The sequence below is a fragment of the Phyllobates terribilis genome, unplaced genomic scaffold, assembly GCF_046119375.1.
Source record: "Phyllobates terribilis strain yellow unplaced genomic scaffold, ASM4611937v1 Scaffold_9__5_contigs__length_417890890, whole genome shotgun sequence".
Classification (NCBI taxonomy): Eukaryota; Metazoa; Chordata; class Amphibia; order Anura; family Dendrobatidae; genus Phyllobates; species Phyllobates terribilis.
The window spans coordinates 303,968,905-303,988,425 of record NW_027362769.1 but is presented as its reverse complement, the minus strand read 5'-3'; the positions used below and the strand labels follow the sequence as shown (position 1 = coordinate 303,988,425).

The 19,521-nt window shown below is 38.9% G+C and overlaps 1 protein-coding gene across 2 annotated transcripts in view; it reads left to right on the top strand.

Moving 5' to 3' along the window:
* The window catches only part of RHBDF1 (rhomboid 5 homolog 1), a 249,279-nt gene that overhangs the window by 134,444 nt on the left and 95,314 nt on the right, over positions 1–19,521 (top strand). For both annotated transcript variants that reach the window (XM_073647918.1, XM_073647919.1), the window contains 5 exons: positions 1,694–1,907; positions 1,993–2,199; positions 4,365–4,487; positions 5,129–5,295; positions 11,319–11,570. In XM_073647918.1, the coding sequence (XP_073504019.1) occupies positions 1,694–1,907; positions 1,993–2,199; positions 4,365–4,487; positions 5,129–5,295; positions 11,319–11,570 (963 nt within the window). The remainder of the gene's footprint in view (positions 1–1,693; positions 1,908–1,992; positions 2,200–4,364; positions 4,488–5,128; positions 5,296–11,318; positions 11,571–19,521) is intronic.

Below are 19,521 nucleotides of genomic sequence, written 5' to 3'. Positions count from 1 at the left end.
CTTTAGCTTATAGAAGCAGAGTTCCCCTTATATTAGTTCAATGTGCCTTTAAAGAGGACCTGTCACCAGGTCCACAGTGGTCAGACTGTTATTTTATTCCTAATGCTTCCCTGAATATGTGAGTTCCTGTTTTGTTTTTTTTAAATCCGCCACTTGTTTCCAGAGATATCGGCCTGTTTATTTAATGCAAATTTTTATGATCCTTACCAAAGGGGGCGTGTCTCAGGGTAATTATGCAGGGCAACCTAAAGACACGCCTCCAGAGAATCCTCTGAGCCACACCCCTTTGTAAAGATCAAAAGAATTAGCAAAAAATAAAAAGGCCCATATCTCTGGAACCGTACAGAGGATTTAAAAATAAACAGGGGCGTAGCGGGAATAAAATAAGAGCAAAAACTGGCCACTTTTTTTGACCTGGTGGCAGGTTCCCTTTAAGGAGTGCCTTGTGCACTGTTAACCTGAATTAGGAAACAAGATCTGTCGAAACTGATGTATGTGGAAACAATGCTTGTTGTCAAGACCTGTCAGATGATAGTCTGTACAATAAATCATTCCTAGATGATAACATATGATAGATACACTTCTTTATACTATTGGCAGTGTATGGAGAAGTAGTTTGGTATGTTTGGTGTTCTGCATATTGTAGCTGCAGCACGTAATCACCATTCAGGAATTCCAGCAGCTGGCAGTTGGCCTAGATCATAGGCACATGACTGTCATCTAAATGCCATTCTGAAGGTCCTGAGAACAGGACAATGAATAACTTACTGAAGTATACATACAGTGTATACACTGACTCTTGTAATGTGTGCAGTCTATGTTTTACAAGGATTTGCGAATATGCATTTACTAGTGCTGCACTGTTTTTTTCCTAAGTCTTATTCCTAACACAGTGGCTTTAATAATTTCTTCACCTTCGTACCTACAATTTTGTTAATTATAATTAGTTGTCATTAGCCCTTAATTGTCTGATATGATTTGCCTAATGTATTCCCAGCATTGTCTTTGATATACTCTGGTGGAAACTTGATAATTGCCCCTGAGACCAAATTTATAGTTCCAAAACTTTATTAACTATAATAATAAAAATAACTTACAGTAGTTAATCGTGGATTTCATGTGGGAAATGGTAACACATGTGCCAAGTAAGCACAGATTTTCAGAGCAAAGATTAGAAATTAAACTAGCACATTTCAAAAGGTGCTTGGTGCACGATAATTAATGTAAAAGGTTTATTTAATCTCTAACTATCCTTAGATATAATTTCTAAAAAAAACTGCAGGCTCACAGCCTGAGACTGCAATAATAACAGGTTCTGATGAAGATTTTTTTTTTTTACTTGAGATGCCGTTTTGACTTGTAAATCTTGTGTGGCTAAGTCTTCTGTTGTTACCTTGACTTGCTACTAACATTGTGGAAAGCATGCATATTTTTGCTGTTTTTGACAGCCAGATTCAATAATGGCTGGAGTAAATGAGATGGAAGGAAGTTGGGTTTCTAAATTACTCAATGACTTTTACTGACAAGTCTGGATTTGCTATACTGCAACTCTGTAACCAATGGATTTTATTTTGCCTGACCATTAATATTTAAGTACTGCAAGATACTTGTAATCACTCCTATGGAGAACATCACAAGTAGCTAACTTATTTCTACCATTGTTACTATAACATATTACCTTCTTTTTTTGCAGGGGTACAGCTGATTGGTTTGGTGTAAGTAAAGACAGTGATACCACTCAGAAATGGCAAAGGAAAAGCCTTAGACATTGTAGCCAGAGGTATGGAAAGTTAAAACCACAGGTTATAAGAGAAATGGACCTTCCCAGCCAAGATAATATATCTTTAACAAGTACAGAAACACCACCTCCTCTATATGTGGGACCAACTCAGTTTAATATGCAGAAGGTACTGTTTTTTTGGAATGAACTGTACACATCGTCAACTCACTGCCTTGCTCTTTACATGATGAATATCATTTGTATATTTGCAGATCATAGACCCTTTGGCGCGAGGGCGTGCTTTCCGAATGGTGGAGGATACTGATGGCTACAGTATGCCACATACACCCATTACTCCAGGAGCAGCCTCTCTTTGCTCATTTACAAGTTCAAGATCTGGATTCAATCGATTTCCCAGAAGACGGAAAAAAGAATCTGTAGCCAAGATGAGTTTTAGGGCAGCAGCAGCACTTGTAAAGGTAATGGACTATTACATCTTAGATATACTGTACTTCCCACCTATTATACTAAAAATATTTCAAAATAATAAAAGTGACAATGGAATAAATGCATAAAATATCAATAATGTTCTGTAAGAGAATAGTACTAGGTCAGAGAGCGGAGGCACAGACACACACCTTGGAAGAAAGGGTGGGCCAAACACCACACAGAGTATCCCTATCCTCCTTAGACAATGGTTTGCGAAATCACTTTCTTAAAATGGACCCAAAAAGTTACCTAGGACTCGGGCAAGGCAAGGTGGACAGAGGATCAAGACAAAACAAAACAGATATTGTAAAGTTGGGACAGGGTTAGAAAATGCATAATAAATACACGATGAAGGGATACCTGCTTTATACTGAGGCATAGCACCTGTATGGCTTTAATATATGGCCATTCCCTAACTTCCCAGATCGGATTACAGAATACTCAATTTGTCAACTTCCCCTCACCAATTAATGGCATAGGGTATGGGAGTGTATGCTCACAAAGAGTACTAGAGGGACGTATCAGAATATATACACATCCATTGCATGATAAAAGTTCTCCTTACTGCGCAGGCAATGTTAGCTCACCAGCTTAGACCCACAGATGATGGTACAGCAGGCAGTGCCACTGTGCCCAAAATGGTTCATAGCTTTACAGTTAAGGTCCAAAGAATCTGAAAATGGCAGATATCAGAATTAAAACGGAAACTTGTTCTGTATAGACTGACTTGATTCAAAGAGACATAAAAAACAAGATGCAAGTAAATTATTTATAATGTGGAAAACTTTTGTTTAAATCTACTAAGCCAGGGAGGATTTACAAATTTCAGTCTGCACATTTTGGTACACTGAGTGGTACTGTAAAACTTGAAAGTTGACCTGCGTATCTTGATCCTGGAGGCCTGAAATTAAAATAAGACTATGGTAAAGGAATGTCCCTTAGGTTTCCTGATGGAAGACACATGTGTTTGATGATTCTCCTACGGGTTCCCATGTGTAGGACAGGCGCTCCTAATGTACTTTACTATCTGGGTGATGTATTCCATCATTACTCATATACATTCATATATCCTCATGTATTTGAAGTGACTAGGCAACGCCTACAGATTCATGATTTTTTGCAATTTTCTTTGATATTCCAAAATTTTGTAAACTGCAATAAGCAATTGGCATTTTTTATTGTGTATGTTACCTTAAAATATTAAAAAACAAAAACAAATAAATAGATGACATGTATGCATATGTTTGTGTATACACACACAATAAATATATATATATATAATGTGTATAGATAGAATAGATAGATAGATCAATAGATAGATACATACATATAGAAAAAGAATATCAGCACTCCAATTTCAAAAAAATTATGCTGTTTATTCGCCCAACGTGGCAAAGTTTCGGTTCATGTGTGAACCTTTCTCTCTTGCTTGTATCTCTAGAATTGGGCTTTGCCAGGGAAGCTTTGCACCCACACATCGGTTAGCTGCTGCTGCATCTCATTTTGTCCTTTTAGATAGATGATACATGCAGTAGATAGATAAATAAGTGATAGATAGATACTATAGATAGATAGATATGATAGATAGATAGATAATTATTAAAGCATAATTGGGAACAGAGCCCAAATTGGTTTGATTTTCTGGTGCATTTAGTAGATAATATGCTAACAAACATTCACTCATTCGTTGGGCGATCAGATCTTTCATGCTGGCAAAAAATCATTGTTACTGGCAGCTTTTTGTCCCTTTGAAATCAGGGGATGTACAGCCAATATTAGCAATGATTCTGTCCCCATCATTCATCAGCCTCTGTAAACAGGACAATATAAATGAGCGTCTAATGTATTGTAGTCGATAGCCCCTCATTTAATGGCCTGAAATCGGCCTGTGCAAGCGTACCATTCCTCTGGTCAACATCTAAGATGATTTTGACTCGGAGCAATAAATTGTGGTAACCAGGAAAAGTAAGCAGTTTCTAATTCAGTATTTATAAGTCAGTATGTAAATACATTTTAGGTGGAAATGCCCCTCATTATGTTTGCAACTTGCAAGTGTTTAATAACCATCTAAATGCATTGCTGTTATAAGCTGTATTCTAATTTGGTGACTTCCTGTCATGTAAGTAATTTCTGTTATGCTTTCAAAAAAATGTAGGGGCGCTCAGTAAAAGAAGGTACATTACGAAGGGTACAACGAAGAAGCTTTACCCCAGTTAGTTTCCTTGAAGAAGACACTATGGACTTTCCAGATGAATTAGATACATCATTTTTTGCACGGGTGAGAGTTATTAAACATTAACTTTATTGCATTTTAAAATTCTTTTTAATAATGTAAGCAGTTACACAAACACGTTGTGCAGGTGAGGATTCCCAATTTGTGGACCTAATCTCTATATTTTATAGCTGATACATGGTTTATAGAGCGTAAAACTGTAAGTGTTGGTAGGTGCCAAAGAGTTCATCCTTTAAAAATGTCTGTAAGAAACCTTAATAAAAAAACAAAAGTCTTTGGGATTTTTACTTTAAAACCATCACATAAATATTGATCAGCTGGAAATTTCCAAAGGTGAGAAGAAGGAGACTATCTGTTGAGAATAAATAGGAGTACATATAGGTTTTTCTTTTAAGATTGTACATATGTGACAACCATTGATACAGCAATGATATTTTCCTTTCTTGGAGATTGGAAAATGTTATGAGCGATAAGTATTCTGATCTATGAGAGAGATTTTTTATTTCTTTAGTATCATAGACAATACATTTATCAATAATTATACGGTAATAACTGCAAATATAGCCAACTGTGTAAGGTAAATAAATCATAGTATGTCGTTGTTTCAGGACCCAGATATTGAGATATGTCAGCTTGAATGATGACATCTAGCATACCAAGTCCTTACTGTATTGTATGTTTATCAGGAAGGAGCTCTTCATGAAGATTTGTCAAGTTATCCTGATGAAGTGTTTGAATCTCCATCAGAGGCTGCCATCAAGGAGGCTGAACAGAACACAAAAGCAGAAGACACCGTGGAGCGCACAGGAAGCGCTCTGGACAAAAGTGAACTAGAAAAAAGTCATTTGATGCTGTAGGTGAACATCTGAATATGGAAAATAGATGTGTAATTATTCAAGTAAATATTTTTTAAAGAGCAAAACTTAAAAGACTGTTTCGTCTTTTAATAACCACTTATTGCTGAGTGCAATTTCCCATGTAGTTATCAGATCATTGTCTTTGTTGCAAAATCCAGACTCACTTCAGTCAGCTGATCGCCAGACCAACACCAATTCCAAACCTATAGCCTTCATAAAACAGTTATGTCTCCGTGAGACAGCTATTCAAACATTGCAAAGTTGATTCTAAAATTTCTACTCCTGAAAATCAATCACTGGAGTTGTCTGTAGCAGGTGGATGGATCATTTCAGATAAGTGGGACAGTCACATAAACATCAGCAATACATTTGCCATATATGAATATGACCTTTAGCACCTGCGAGGTTATCTTTTGTCAGAAGTTATTAAAAAGAAAAAAAAAATACATTATGATTCATTTTTAAAGCACCATGGTGCTGAACATGTGAAAAGGGTTTCATACATATAACATACATAAAATTAAAATGAAACAAACTAAAAGACTGGTACAGAAGGAGAGAAGATCCTGCCCTCGCGGGCTTACAATCTACAAGAAATAGGAGAAAGAGACAGTAGGTTGGAGGTTTACAGCAGCTCCAGTGATAGTGAGATGACAGCGGGGTTACTGCGGGCTGTAAGCTTTTCTGAGTTTTCAGGTTATGTCTGAAGGTTCCAAATGTGGGAGACAATTGGAAGTGTTTAGGCACGGAGTTCTGGAAAAATTTTGTAGGCGATTGGGTTAGGGATGTACAAGAGCAGAGGAGAGAAGGAGAAAGTTCTTTTGAGGACTGGAGATTACATGTGGGAAGATATTGGGAGATTAATTTGGAGAAGTATGGAGACAGATTATGGACGGCCTTGTAGATAATTGTTATTAGAAGCCTATCAATGGATTAGAAGAGGGAGAGGTGGGGGAATAGTGAGGAGTGAGGTGGATTAATTGGGCAGCGGAGTTAAGGACAGACTAGAGCGGTGTGAGAGTGTTAGTCGAGAAGCCAGATTTGGGGTTGAGGAAAGGACAAATTTTGGAAAAAAAATTGTGTCGGAGGTGGCATGAGGTGGTAAGGGCGTGGATGTGCAATTTGAAGGACAGAGTGGAGTAAATTTTTACACCGAGAAAGCAGACTAATGTTACAATGGAAAGTGTGATGTCATTTATTGTAATAGATCAGGTAGGGAGGTTGAGGGAAATGGGGGAAAGATTCTGAATTCAGTTTTGTCCAAATTGAGTTTTAGAAAGTGGGAGTAGATGGACATGGCTGGCAGACATTCTAGGATTCTGGACAGTAGAAAAGTGACATCTGGGTCAGAGAGGTAGATTTGAGTGTCATCAGCATATACATGATACTGGAAGCTCTGGGACTTTGAATTGTCCTAGGCCTAAGGTAAAGATGGCGAACAGTAGGGGTCCTAGGACAGAGCCTTGAGGGACACCAACAGAGAGATGAGGAGGTAGAATGGGAATGGGAGATGATGAATGTGTAGTTAGTGAGCTATGAGGAGAGCCAAGGTTTTTATGTGAAAGGAATAGAGGATGTGTTGTAGGAGGAAGTGATCAACTGCAGATCACAGGTCTAGAAAGAGCAGTATAGAATATTGTCTGTTAGGCTGCGTGCCCACGATGCGGTTTTTAAGCGTTTCCGCAAATTATTTCCGCCGCGGAAGCGCTTAAAAAAACGCTTACTGCAAGGTCTGTAATGTTCCCCAATGATAATCTGCATGTGCTGTGCACATGTTGCAGAAACTTCCGCTGCGGATTATCATTGCGGAAAAATCCGCAGCACTACCATTAATTTTGCGGAATCACAGCGAAATCGCCGCCATTTGTTTACATTGAATCGCATAACATGTACACATGCAGATATTATGCGATTCAATACGCGGATGGTACCCGGGTCTGGAGAAGAGGAGACTCTCCTCCAGACCCGGGTACCATAGAACCTGTAGGTAAAATTAAAAAAAACCCTTATACTCTCCTTTCTGGTGCCCCCCGGTCTCCTCTCAGCGGCGCTGCTATCTCCTTGATTTCCGGTGGTGGTCTGCAAGGACCTTCCGTGACGTCATTTAGTCATGTAACGGTCACACGACCGCTGACATCAGCGGTCAGGTGACGGTCGCGTGACCATCACATGACTAAATTACGTCATGGAAGGTCCTTTTTAGAGCACCGCGAGCCGCCTAAGACACCGGACGCATCGCTGAGGAGACCGGGGGCCACCTGAAGGTGAGTATAATGTATTTTTTTATTTTTTAACATTTTTATTCTTTTTTTTTACTATTGATGCAGCATTGTAACTTGGTCACACAACATAAATCTATGCCGGTTGCATGGATTTATATAGTGTGACCAAGTTGTCAAGCACTTTTCCAAATGATGCTAAAATCGCTTGGAAAAGCGCTTGACAACCCGCATGCAAAATCGTATGTTAAAAACGCTTCACAAACACTTCTACCTGGCAGTAAAAACGCATGTACAATCCGCATGCATTTTTTCTGCCAGGGAGATGCAGAAACCCTCAGGAAAAATCCAGAGCATTTCTGCTTCGTGGGCACATAGCCTTGGTAGTTAGTAAGTCAGTTGTAACTGGTTTGGTCAGTTTCAATCGAGTGGTGAACACTGAAACTGGATACTAGGTTTTCAGAGTGTTATGGATGAGAGGTGGGAGGAAAGTTCAATGTGGACAAACTGTTTAAAGAATTTGGAGGCAAACTGTAGTGATATGGGACGATAGCTGGACGTTAGAGGTTGTGTCAAAGGATGGCTTCTTCAGGATAGGCGTTGCATGTTTGAAAGGAGAAGGGAATACACCAGAGGTTAAAGATAAGTTGAAAAGATAGGTTAGGACTGGGATAAGTAGGGTGGTAAGGTTGTGGAAAGGTGAGATGGGGATAGGGTCAAGTGCACAAGTGAAGCGTGGTTCAGGTGGATGGATTTTAGGTTCGAGAGGTTGTGGAATTTCTAGTTAGTAGGGAGTGATAAGAAGGAGAAATATTAGTAGGTATTAGCTGCAAAGGTCCAGGATTGAGAGATACATCACCAGCAGTGAGAGGGAAAGTAGGTGTGAGAAGGTGAGTGCGTGGCTAATTTTTTGTTTTGAAAGAAGGGATTGAAGGTTTAGGAACAAGAGGGGCGGAGAAAGAAATCTTTGTTTGCAGAGTGTTAGAATTTGGTGATATTGACGGAGAGTATGGACTAGGGGAGCAATAACAGAGAGGGCATGTGCAAGCATGGTGAAATAGTGAGGTTGTGGATTAATAAAAAAAGAGTAGTGTACTTAGTTACCTTTTTGTTCACTTTTGGGACATTTCTGGTATATTTCTAATATGTGCTTAAGAATCTGTACTTAAAGGAGCTGGATACATAGACCACCAAACACCAAACTGAGTTAAAAATGACTGAGCTCCCCTGATTCTGCCACTCTTTTACGTTTTGTGCTGCGTCACTCTATCGCAGAAATAGTCACACTTATCGCCTTTTGAGCGCACTATGTGAAATGTCTGCTTGCAGACCAACTCTAGAGGCGTGCACCTTCACTTCTTTTTCCTCAGACACTGCCAATCACAGCTCTACAGTGCCTGATACTGCTAGCCTGGTAGATCAGCTGCTGAGCTGTGATTGGCAGGGTCTAGGAGAGAGGGGTTTGTCACACGTCTGGTGTCACACATATAAGGTGAGCACACAGCCAGCAACTGCCTGTAATAGCAGTGTCCTGAATTAGCCCATAAAGCTGCTGTGTAACCATTTCAATGCCATTGTCAATCACTGACAGTGGCATTCAAATGGTGTAATTGCCAGTGCTTGCATGCGCTTGTTTCCTTTCTCCTCCCTGCAATCATGGGTTGTCCTGGAAGCCGGGGACCTGCTATAGTAGTCCTCCAGAAGAATGCCATTTTGCCTATATATTACAACACAGTGATCGCTAGTCCATTAAGGTGACTAAAAAAAATAAAGGAAGGAAACAATAAAAGCAGTTAAAAAATAATGTAAAAATTTGAATCCCTTCCCCTTTCCTCCATTAAAAATAAAGGAATAAAAACAATGAATATATTTGTATCGCATGTCCATAAAAGTCTGTTCTATCAAAATATTAAATAAATTATCCTGTATGGTAAAGTTATTTTTTTTTTTACAAATTTCTGAATTTTCCGTTTTTTTATTTTTTTTTTATTGCTTAAATGAAAAAAAAAAAAAAAAGCAACAACAAATAAACTAGACTTATTTTGTATCTCCATAATCGCACTGACCTGAAGAATCGTGTTGCCAGATAATTTTTACCGCTCAATGAACACCGTAAAAACAAATCAGCCAAAAATATAGAAATGTGTTTTGTTTTTTTTTCACTATTTCAATGCACTTATGCATTTTATTCTTGTTTTTCAATAAATTGTATTGTATAATAAATGATTTAATTCAAAACTTCAACTTGTCCCTCAAAAAAAAACAGAGACAAAAAAATGCAATGTCAAAAACGTGATAAAAATGCGTGTTAAAAAATGCACACAAAAACGCAATGGAAAAAATGCAAGTAACATAGTTTAAATAATAGGTGCAGAAATTCTGCAACATCAAAAATGCACCCAAAGCTGATTGTGTGAACGTAGCCTAGGGGTCTGTGTACACATTGCAGTTCTGTTGTGCTCATTTCGTGTCCTCAGTTTTTTTTCATAAAATTTACACACATGCTAGGACACAACATTATCTTTTTTTTCATGCTGAAGCTGATCTGTCATTGGTTACAATAAACTTTTTGATTAGACTTCACCTTTTTCCTTTTCTATTTTTCTAAGGGGTAACCTTTCTCCTTGTGGAGAGTGACACACCGGCTCTGGCATGCCAAAGTAAAGATGCTTATTCGCCGTGCAATGTTCCTCTGGGAAATTTAATATGCAAATTGCCTCTTTAGAGAAAAAGAGGACTTGAACTCTATAGCGCCACCTATTGCTAGCAGCAATCCTACAAGTCACAATCAACCCTTTAACGAGTCGTGCAATATGACTTAAGATAAAAGCCAAATCAGAATCTCAATTTGCAGACATGGTGTTTCAGGCTGTTGGCCCTCGTCAGTGCAAAGTATGAGAACTGATTTGGCTATTTAAACCTTCACCTCATATTTTCCTACAACAGCTATGAATAAGGGTTGCTAACCCGAAACACGTAAGCTTATGGATCCTTAATCTTCTTTATCCCTTTTGCTTTTTTTCACCATGTTTTTAATTGCATAGTAAAAGTTATGTTTTAACATGTTCTCATCGGTGCCGGAGCCCAGTCCTCATAGACCCTTCTTCCATTCCCGTGGAAATCACCAGCTATTTATTGCAATGCATCATATAACAAGTTTATCAATGGAAAGCCACTCAAAGGGCATGTGCACACAACAGCTTTTTCTCTAAAAAATTCTCTAAAAGAATGAACGTACATTCAATGTCAAAACGACTTGCTGTGCATATGTTCCGGCTATTGTCTATTATAACCAGTTCGGGCTTTGAAAGCCATGACTTGGCTATAAGAAGTGACTGGTCCATTCTTCTAGTGGATTTCGTTTAGAAGCTGACACTATTTTATATATAGAATGCAAAAAAAAAGACCTTTGCGGCAATGCAGATGTCAAGATGTCCAAAAAGACCTCAGAAAGGATACTTCAGGTAAAACACCACTGGTGTTTTCTTGAAACGTCTTCCTACAGAAAAATCTATGCGGGTATGTAAAGAAAGCCATATTCCCATACCCTAACACCCAGAGATATGAGCTATGTCTGTGGTCAGACACATGTCAGACATAGCTTCTATGCTGTAATTTTGGGTAGATACTGTCTTACTTTTGAACAGATTTCCAGTTTACTGCCATAGCATTTGTTTTATTGCTTAGATGCCAAAGGGCTGCAGTCATTTGTGCCAGTGCAACAGGTTTCTTCTTTCAGTTATAGGATAATTGTGTCATAGCTTACATATGCATAAAATGTACATTCTGTCTGTTTCCAGGCCGTTAGAAAGAGGATGGCGTAAGATAAAAGATGGACATCTCGTACAGCCAAAAATCCGACTGTGCCAAGAAGTTGTCACCATTGGTCCTCAAAAGCGAGGGCAGCGCATAAATATTCCAGTGAGGAAACTCTTTGCAAAAGAAAAAAGGCCATATGGACTGGGAATGGTGGGAAGATTAACAAATAGGACTTATCGCAAAAGAATAGATAGTTATGTAAAAAGGCAAATTGAAGATATGGATGATCACCGGTAAGCGCAATTTAAAGGTAACAGAATAAGCTGCTATGTAGAAATTGGTGTGTGAAGTATTGTTAAAAGCCCGGCAGATACAGTAGTGATTGGGAACAAGTAGATGATATACAGTACATGTGCATTTTTCATAAGTTCACTTTCTTCAAAGAAATTAATGTGACTCTTTGTGACTGTGATTGTTGAAGGTTGGATTGGTCTAAAATGATGAATGCAAATTTCAAATTCTATTAATTAGGCCCAGATTTTCTGTTAGACATCTTTGGCTTGTACATGCAGGTAGCACTGCTGAAATGACAATACTTTAAATGCTCTGAACACCTGTGACTCAGATTTTTTTTTCACTTATGTCACTGGTTATGTATAGGTAATAACGTTCCATATGCTTTATTGTGCAATTTTCATCCCTTCATTTGTTTTCAGACCCCATGATATGTATTTTGCATCCTGGACCAAGTATCAGACTTTTCCCTTGTGAAAGTTCAATATTATAAGCTGGATGTGTGGTGGTTGTGTCTCTCAAAGTAATATTTTATGATTGTGAGATCCGTGTGTCTCTCCCAATATTATAAGTTGGATATGAGGTCCGTGTGTCTCTCCCAGTAATATAGGCTGGATGTGAGATCAGTGTCTTCCTCCCAGTAATATAGGCTGGATGTGAGGTCTGTGTTTCCCTCCTAGTAATATAAGCTGGATGTGAGATCTTTGTATCTCTCCCAGTAATATAGGCTGGATGTGAGATCCATGTTTCCTTCCCAGTAATATAGCGGTATGTGAAGTCCATGTGTTCTTCTCAGTAATATTGGCTGATTGTGAAGTCTGTGTTTCCCTCCTAGTAATATAGGCTGAATGTGAGGTTTGTGTGGCCCTCCCAGTAATGTAGGCTGAATGTGAGGTCTGTGTGTCCCTCCCAGTAATATAGGCTGAATGTGAGGTCTGTGTGTCCCTCCCAGTAATATAGGCTGGATGTGAGGTCTGTGTGTCCCTCCCAGTAATATAGGCTGGATGTGAGATCAGTGTCTTCCTCCCAGTAATATAGGCTGGATGTGAGGTCTGTGTGTCCCTCCTAGTGATATAATCTGGATATGAGGCCTGTGTGTCCCTCCCAGTAATATTGGCTGAATATGAGGTCTGCGTGTCTTTCACAGTAATATAGGCTAAAGCCACGGCCCCACTATCAGTATTTGGTCAGTATTTTTTCTCAGGAGTGGGAGACAAAACCAGTAGTGGGTGATAAATGCAGAATTGGTGACTTGTTTCTATTATACCTTTTCTCTGATTGTTCCTCACCTGATTTTGACTCCCACTCCTGAGAAAAAATGCTGATCAAATACTGATAGTAGGGCCGTATATAATTCCACATGAGAAGGTGTGTCCAAAACTTTTGGTCTGTACTATATATATGTGTGTGTATGTATGTATGTATGTATGTATGTATGTATATGTATATATACATACACACATATATATATTATACACACATATATATATATATAGTAGATTCTATATAGCAGTGATGCAGTTCAAATTTCACATATATATACTTAGAACATTTAAATATTGAACATGCAAATTTTGAACTGCATCACTGCTATATAGAATATACGTATAAAATGAAGATACTTTGTATACAAATTGGCCAGTTTGTGTATTTGTGTATGCCCCAATAGCCGCGACAAAGTGACTCTTTTCTGACAGGAACTTAACCATTTCTAGCAGACATATGTCTCCTGGGCCAAAGTTTACAAATTTAAGGGCAGGTATGATCCAGTGCTAATTAAATTTTGCCTTAGACTGATGGGAGGAGTGCTTAGCTAACTAAATAGGGAGTCACTACCCCCATATATGTGTGTGTGTGTGTGTGTGTGTGTATATACAGGTACTTCTCACAAAATTAGAATATCATCAAAAAGTTAATTTATTTCAGTTCTTCAATACAAAAAGTGACTCATATATTATATAGAGTCATTACAAACAGAGTGATCTATTTCAAGTGTTTATTTCTGTTAATGTTGATGAGTATGGCTTACAGCCAATGAAAACACAAAATTCATTATCTCAGTAAATTAGAATACTTTATAACAACAGTTTGAAAAATATTTTTAAAATCCGAAATGTTGGCCTACTGAAATGTATGTTCAGTAAATGCACTCAATACTTGGTCGGGGCTCCTTTTGCATCAATTATTGCATCAATGCGGCGTGGCATGGAGGCGATCAGCCTGTGGCACTGCTGAGGTGTTATGGAAGCCCAGGTTGCTTTTATAGCAGCCTTCAGCTCGTCTGCATTGTTGAGTCTGGTGTCTCTCATCTTCCTCTTGACAGTACCCCATAGATTCTCTCTGGGGTTAAGGTCAGGCGAGTTTTCTGGCCAATCAAGCCCAGTCATACTGTTGTTTAAACCAGATATTGGTACTTTTGGTAGTGTGGACAGGGGCAAAGTCCTGCTGGAGAATGAAATTTCCATCTCCAAAAAGCTTGTCGGCAGAGGGCAGCATGAAGTGCTCTAAAATTTCCTGGTAGACGGCTGCGCTGACTTTGGTCTTGATAAAACACAGTGGACCTACACCAGCAGATGACATGGCTCCCCAAACCATCACTGATTGTGCAAACTTCACACTAGACCTCAAGCAGCTTGGATTGTGTGTCTCCCCACTCTTCCTCCAGACTCTGGGAACTTCATTCCCAAATGAAATGCAAAATTTACTTTCATCTGAAAACAACACCTTGGACCACTGAGCAACAGTCCAGGTCTTTTTCTCCTTGGCCCAGGTAAGACGCTTCTGGTGTTGTCTATTGGCCTTGACTGGCTTGACACAAGGAATGCGACACTTGTAGTCCATGTCCGGGATACGTCTCTGTTTGGTGGCTTTTGAAACAATGACTCCAGCAGCAGTCCACTCCTTGTGAATCTCCCCCACATTTTTGAATGGCCTTTTCTTAACAATCCTTTCAAGGCTGCGGTTATCCTGGTTGCTTGTGCACCTTTTTCTACCACACTTTTTCCTTCCACTCAACTTTCCATTAATATGTTTGGATACAGCACTCTGTGAACAGCCAGTTTCTTTAGCAATGACCTTTTGTGGCTTACCCTCCTTGTGGAGTGTGTCAATGACTGCCTTCTGGACATTTGTCAAGTCAGCAGTCTTCCCCATGATTGTGGAGCCTACTGAAACAGACTAAGGGACCTTTTTTAACTTTTAGGAAGCCTTTGCAGTTGCTTTTTGTTAATTAGAACAGATTACTGAGATAATGACTTTTGTATTTTCATTGACTGTAAGCCATAATCATCAACATTAACAGAAATAAACACGTGAAATAGATCACTCTGTTTGTAATGACTCTATATAATATGAGTTTCACTTATTGTATTGAAGAACTGAAATAAATTAACTTTTTGATATTATAATTTTGTGAGAAGCGCCTGTATATATGTACGTGTGTGTGTGTATGTGTATATATATATATATATATATATGTATATATATATGTATATATATATATATATATATATATATATATATATATATATATATATATATATATATATATATATATATATATATATATATATATATATATATATAATATGGAATCTGGCTTGTTGAACTTGGTGCCTGACCTGAAGGATTGTGGAGAAGGTTCAGTATATAACTTGTATATTACTGTATCTATCTGCACCTCTACTTGTTCTGGAGTTAGAAGTCATGTAGTAGTCCTATTCATTGGTTGACAGTGATCCCACTATGACTGTGCATAGAGTGCACTTTAGAGTGAAAGTGTGGTTTCATGTATAAAAATATACTATTCTTGATGTGAAAGGTAGAGTTGCATAAATTCAGTTGAGGATATTTGTATATCAGCTTTTATACTACAATGTTACTTTACTTATACTTTATTAAAACTTGCAAGTAATACAGAGACTGATTAGAAATATCAGTGAGGCCTTAAAGGGAATCTTTCATCTAGGTTTTTGCTACCTTATCTTAGAACAGCATAATGCAGGAAAATAGATCCTGATTCCAATGATGTATCACTTATTTCACTGGGTGCAGCAGTTGTGACACAATCAGAGTTTTTAGATGTAGAATGTAGCAGAGCTCAGAAAGCTGCCGCCACCACAGCTCTCTGTGTACATTGTCTATTGACAGTGAGCTGCTTATCAGATGGGGCAGAATCAGACACCTGTTACATGAGCCCCAGTCCTGGCAGTGATAATCTCTTGGTGAAAAAAACCTTCATTGTAAGTAAACAGCACACAGCCTAATAAGTGACACATCCCTGAAATCTGTGTCTCATCTGCTACATCATGCTGTGGCTCCATAAAGGGGTTGTCTGGGACTTTATACTGAGGATAGACCAGCGATGTAAAAGTCACTAATATCTGATCGGTGGAGTTATTTGAATCAATAGGGGGCAGATCTGCAGTATTCAGCTGGGGCTACTATACCATTGATGGTGTTGTGTTGTGCAGCTCCGCAACTAAGCACTTCTGGCCGCACTGGAAACAGCTGATTGGTGAGGGTGCCAGGTCTCACATTGAGGATAGCCCATCAATGTTAAAGTCCCGGAGAGCCACTTTAAATACTCTTTCATGGCCAGATCATGTGATGCCTAACTTGCATATGAATGAAAATGCTAATTACAGGCTGAGCTTTATGGGAGACAGCAATTTACACTTTTTTTTAAACTTCCATTTTGATGGAATTTCGTGTGAGAATCCCCAGTGCATGCTAGAATACATAATTAGTGGAAAGGGGGTATGGTCATTGCTACAGCTGCTTCCGCCCTTCCCTAAAATGAAGCGTCATCAGTGAGGCTCGCCTAGTCCCTGTTCTTCTGAGCACAGTTGTCAATTCCAGTGCATGCTCAGTACGAGGTACCTGCTCACTGTGCGATATTCCTTTTCACTGCGCAGTGGCAGTGTGCTCCCTTTTTGACTCTAGTGAGAAGTGAGGAGCCGGAAAGAGAAGGCACTGTCACTGCGGATAGAAAAGGTGAGAATGCGGCGAGCAGGGAGATTAGCCCTTCTCCCAGAACAGATGTCGCTGTGACTCTTCGTTCAGGGTGGAGGAGCAGCTGCGGCAGTGACCACTTGATAACTTCCCATTTGAGCATTCAAGCATGCACTGGGAATTCTCAAACTAAATGTCATCAAAATGTAAGTGTAAAAAAAAAAAAAGCAGATGGCATTTTGAAAGAGAGCGTTGGGACATTTTAAACTAAGTATATTAGAAAAGCAATTAGATTATTACATTAGGATTAAAGTCAACTTTAGTTTTGGACTACATCTTTAAGGTCCTGCCACAGCGTTTCAGTTGGCTTGAGGTTTGGACTTTCACTGGGCCATTGCAATACCTTTATTTTCTTTTTAAGCCATTCTGATGTAGATTTACTGATGTGCTTGGGATCATTATCCTGTTGCATGCCTCAGTTTCAACAAAGTTTTATATTTTGTATTGAGGAATTCACATTTCACTCTAGAATACTTGGGTATACAAAGGAGTTCATGGTAGACAGTCAACTTCAAGGTGCCCAGGTCCCATGACTGCAAAACAAGCCCAAATAATCACCTCGCCACCATTATGCTCGACAGTCAGTATGATGTGTTTGTCCTGATATGTTGTTTGGCTTTCTCCCTACATGGCACAGGGCATTATGACCAAACATCTCCACTTTGATCTTTGTCCCAAAGACATTTTCCCAATAGACTTGTAGTGTGTTCAGATGCAACTATGCAAATTTTAGCTATGCTTTCTCTTAGCAACCCTTCCAAACAAGTTTCACTTGTTCAGTCTTTTTCTAATTGTACTGTCATGAACGTGAACATTTAACATGCAATCTGAGGCCTTTAGAATCTGAGCTGCAGCTCTTGTTTTTTTTTTTGTAAATTCTCTGAACATTGCACAGGATGAAATTGGGGTGAATTTGCTAGGATATAACTCATGGGAAGATTGTTAACTCTCTTGAATGTTTTCTACTTGTAAATAATATTTCTCTCTGTAGAATGATGGACTCCAAATTGTTTTTGAATAGCCTTGTAGCCCTTCTTGGATTGATGGTCAGCAACTATAGCTTCTGTAAGATAATTGCTGGTGTCTTTCCTCCATGACATTGTGGTAACTATTTCCTGAATGTTCCAAACCAGCAAACTGCCAATACTTCTGCTTTTATCGAGGTGATCACACTTGTTGTTGAACAATTAATCAAGGGCATGTGATTAGCCGCCCCTGGCTTCTGCTTACCCTCTTATTTTCTGTGGAAGCAGTAAGGGTGTACTTAATTTTTCACACACTGCTTCTGTATTTTGGGCTAATTTTTGTTAGGTGAATAATGTACATTGTACAGTGTAATTTGTCATGTGTTGTTCATTTGAGGGCATATTTAGCTTATTTTAAGACGTACTAGTGAACAGATTTTTTTTATGTTTTGATACGTTAAACCATAACATTTTTAAGAGGGTGTACTTAGTTTTTCTCATGACTGTATAAATAGCTGGTTGTCCCAGAAAAGATTAACAGAGTGTGCTGTAATTTTTGCAGGGAGGTTATGTTTATATTTAAATCATTGCACTGTAAACCTGTTTGCTTTATGTATTTTCTCTATGTATTGTACAGACATTTGCACACTGGGATTTGCAAATATTTGCTCTGCTAAAATGGGCCAATGTTATATTATCTTGTACAGACATATTCAATTAGAAAAACAGAATGGGTAAGAAAATGGATACATACTGTAAGGAATTCCAAGGTTATCTTTGCTCAGTGTTGCCTTTTAGGCTGTGTGCCCACTATGCGTTTTTTAAGCGTTTCCGCAGCGGCAATTCCGCTGCAGAAACGCTTAAAAAATGCTTGGTAGAAGGCCTGCCATGTTCCCCAATGATAATCCGCATGTGCTGTGCACATGCTGCGGAAATTTCCGCTGCGGATTATTATTGCGGAAAAATCCACAGCACTACCAATTATTTTGCTTAAACGCAGCGTTTTCGCCGCCATTGACTTGCATTGGAACGCATGGAATCCGCATCACTGGATCTGTACATGCGGATTACATGCATTTCAATGTGCTGATGGTACCCGGGTTTGGAGAAGAGGAGACTCTCCTCCAGACCCGGGTACCATAGTACCTGTAAAAAAAAAAAGAATTAAATAAAAATTAAATATTATACTTACCCTCTTATGGCCCCCGGAGTCCTTGTCTCGGCTTGCCGGCAGCTCGCGGTAGATTAAAGGACCTGCGGTGACGTCATTTAGTCATGTGATGGGTCGCGCGACCGCTGACGTCGGCAGGTCCTTAAAAATTTACCGCGAGCTGCCGGCAAGCCGAGACAAGGACTCCGGGGGCCATCAGAAGGTAAGTATAATATTTATTTTTTACCATTCTTTCGGTCACACTATATAAATCCTTGCCGTTTCCATGGATTTATATAGTGTGACCAAGTTGTCAAGCACTTTCCAAGTGATGCTAAAATCACAACCCACATGCGGAAATGCATGTGAAGAACGCTTCACATCCGCATGTCCCTGGCAGGAAAAACGCATGTACAAACCACATGTACAATCCGCATGCGTTTTTTCTGCCAGGGAGATGCAGAAACACTCAGGAAAAAATCCGGAGCATTTCTGCATCGTGGGCCCATAGCCTTAATTTAGTCTATAAACTACTTTACAGGTGATAACATTTACAGCTTGTGTATCTAATTAAAGCACACATAAATGCATAAAACGCACATAAACAAACAAACACAGTTTCTTCTGGCTAGGTAAAAGATTGAAGAGAATAAAAACAAATGTGAATCTGGATTTTCTTTTGTAAAGAAAGGCTGCCATAAAGAAGATTTTAGTTTGCACTTCTAAACTTTGCATAATTTATTTGGTTTTACCAGTAGTCGTTTTTAAAGTTTCTAACACGGAGGTTCTCTGAACTGGAGGTATGTAAGGTAAAGCAAGGTT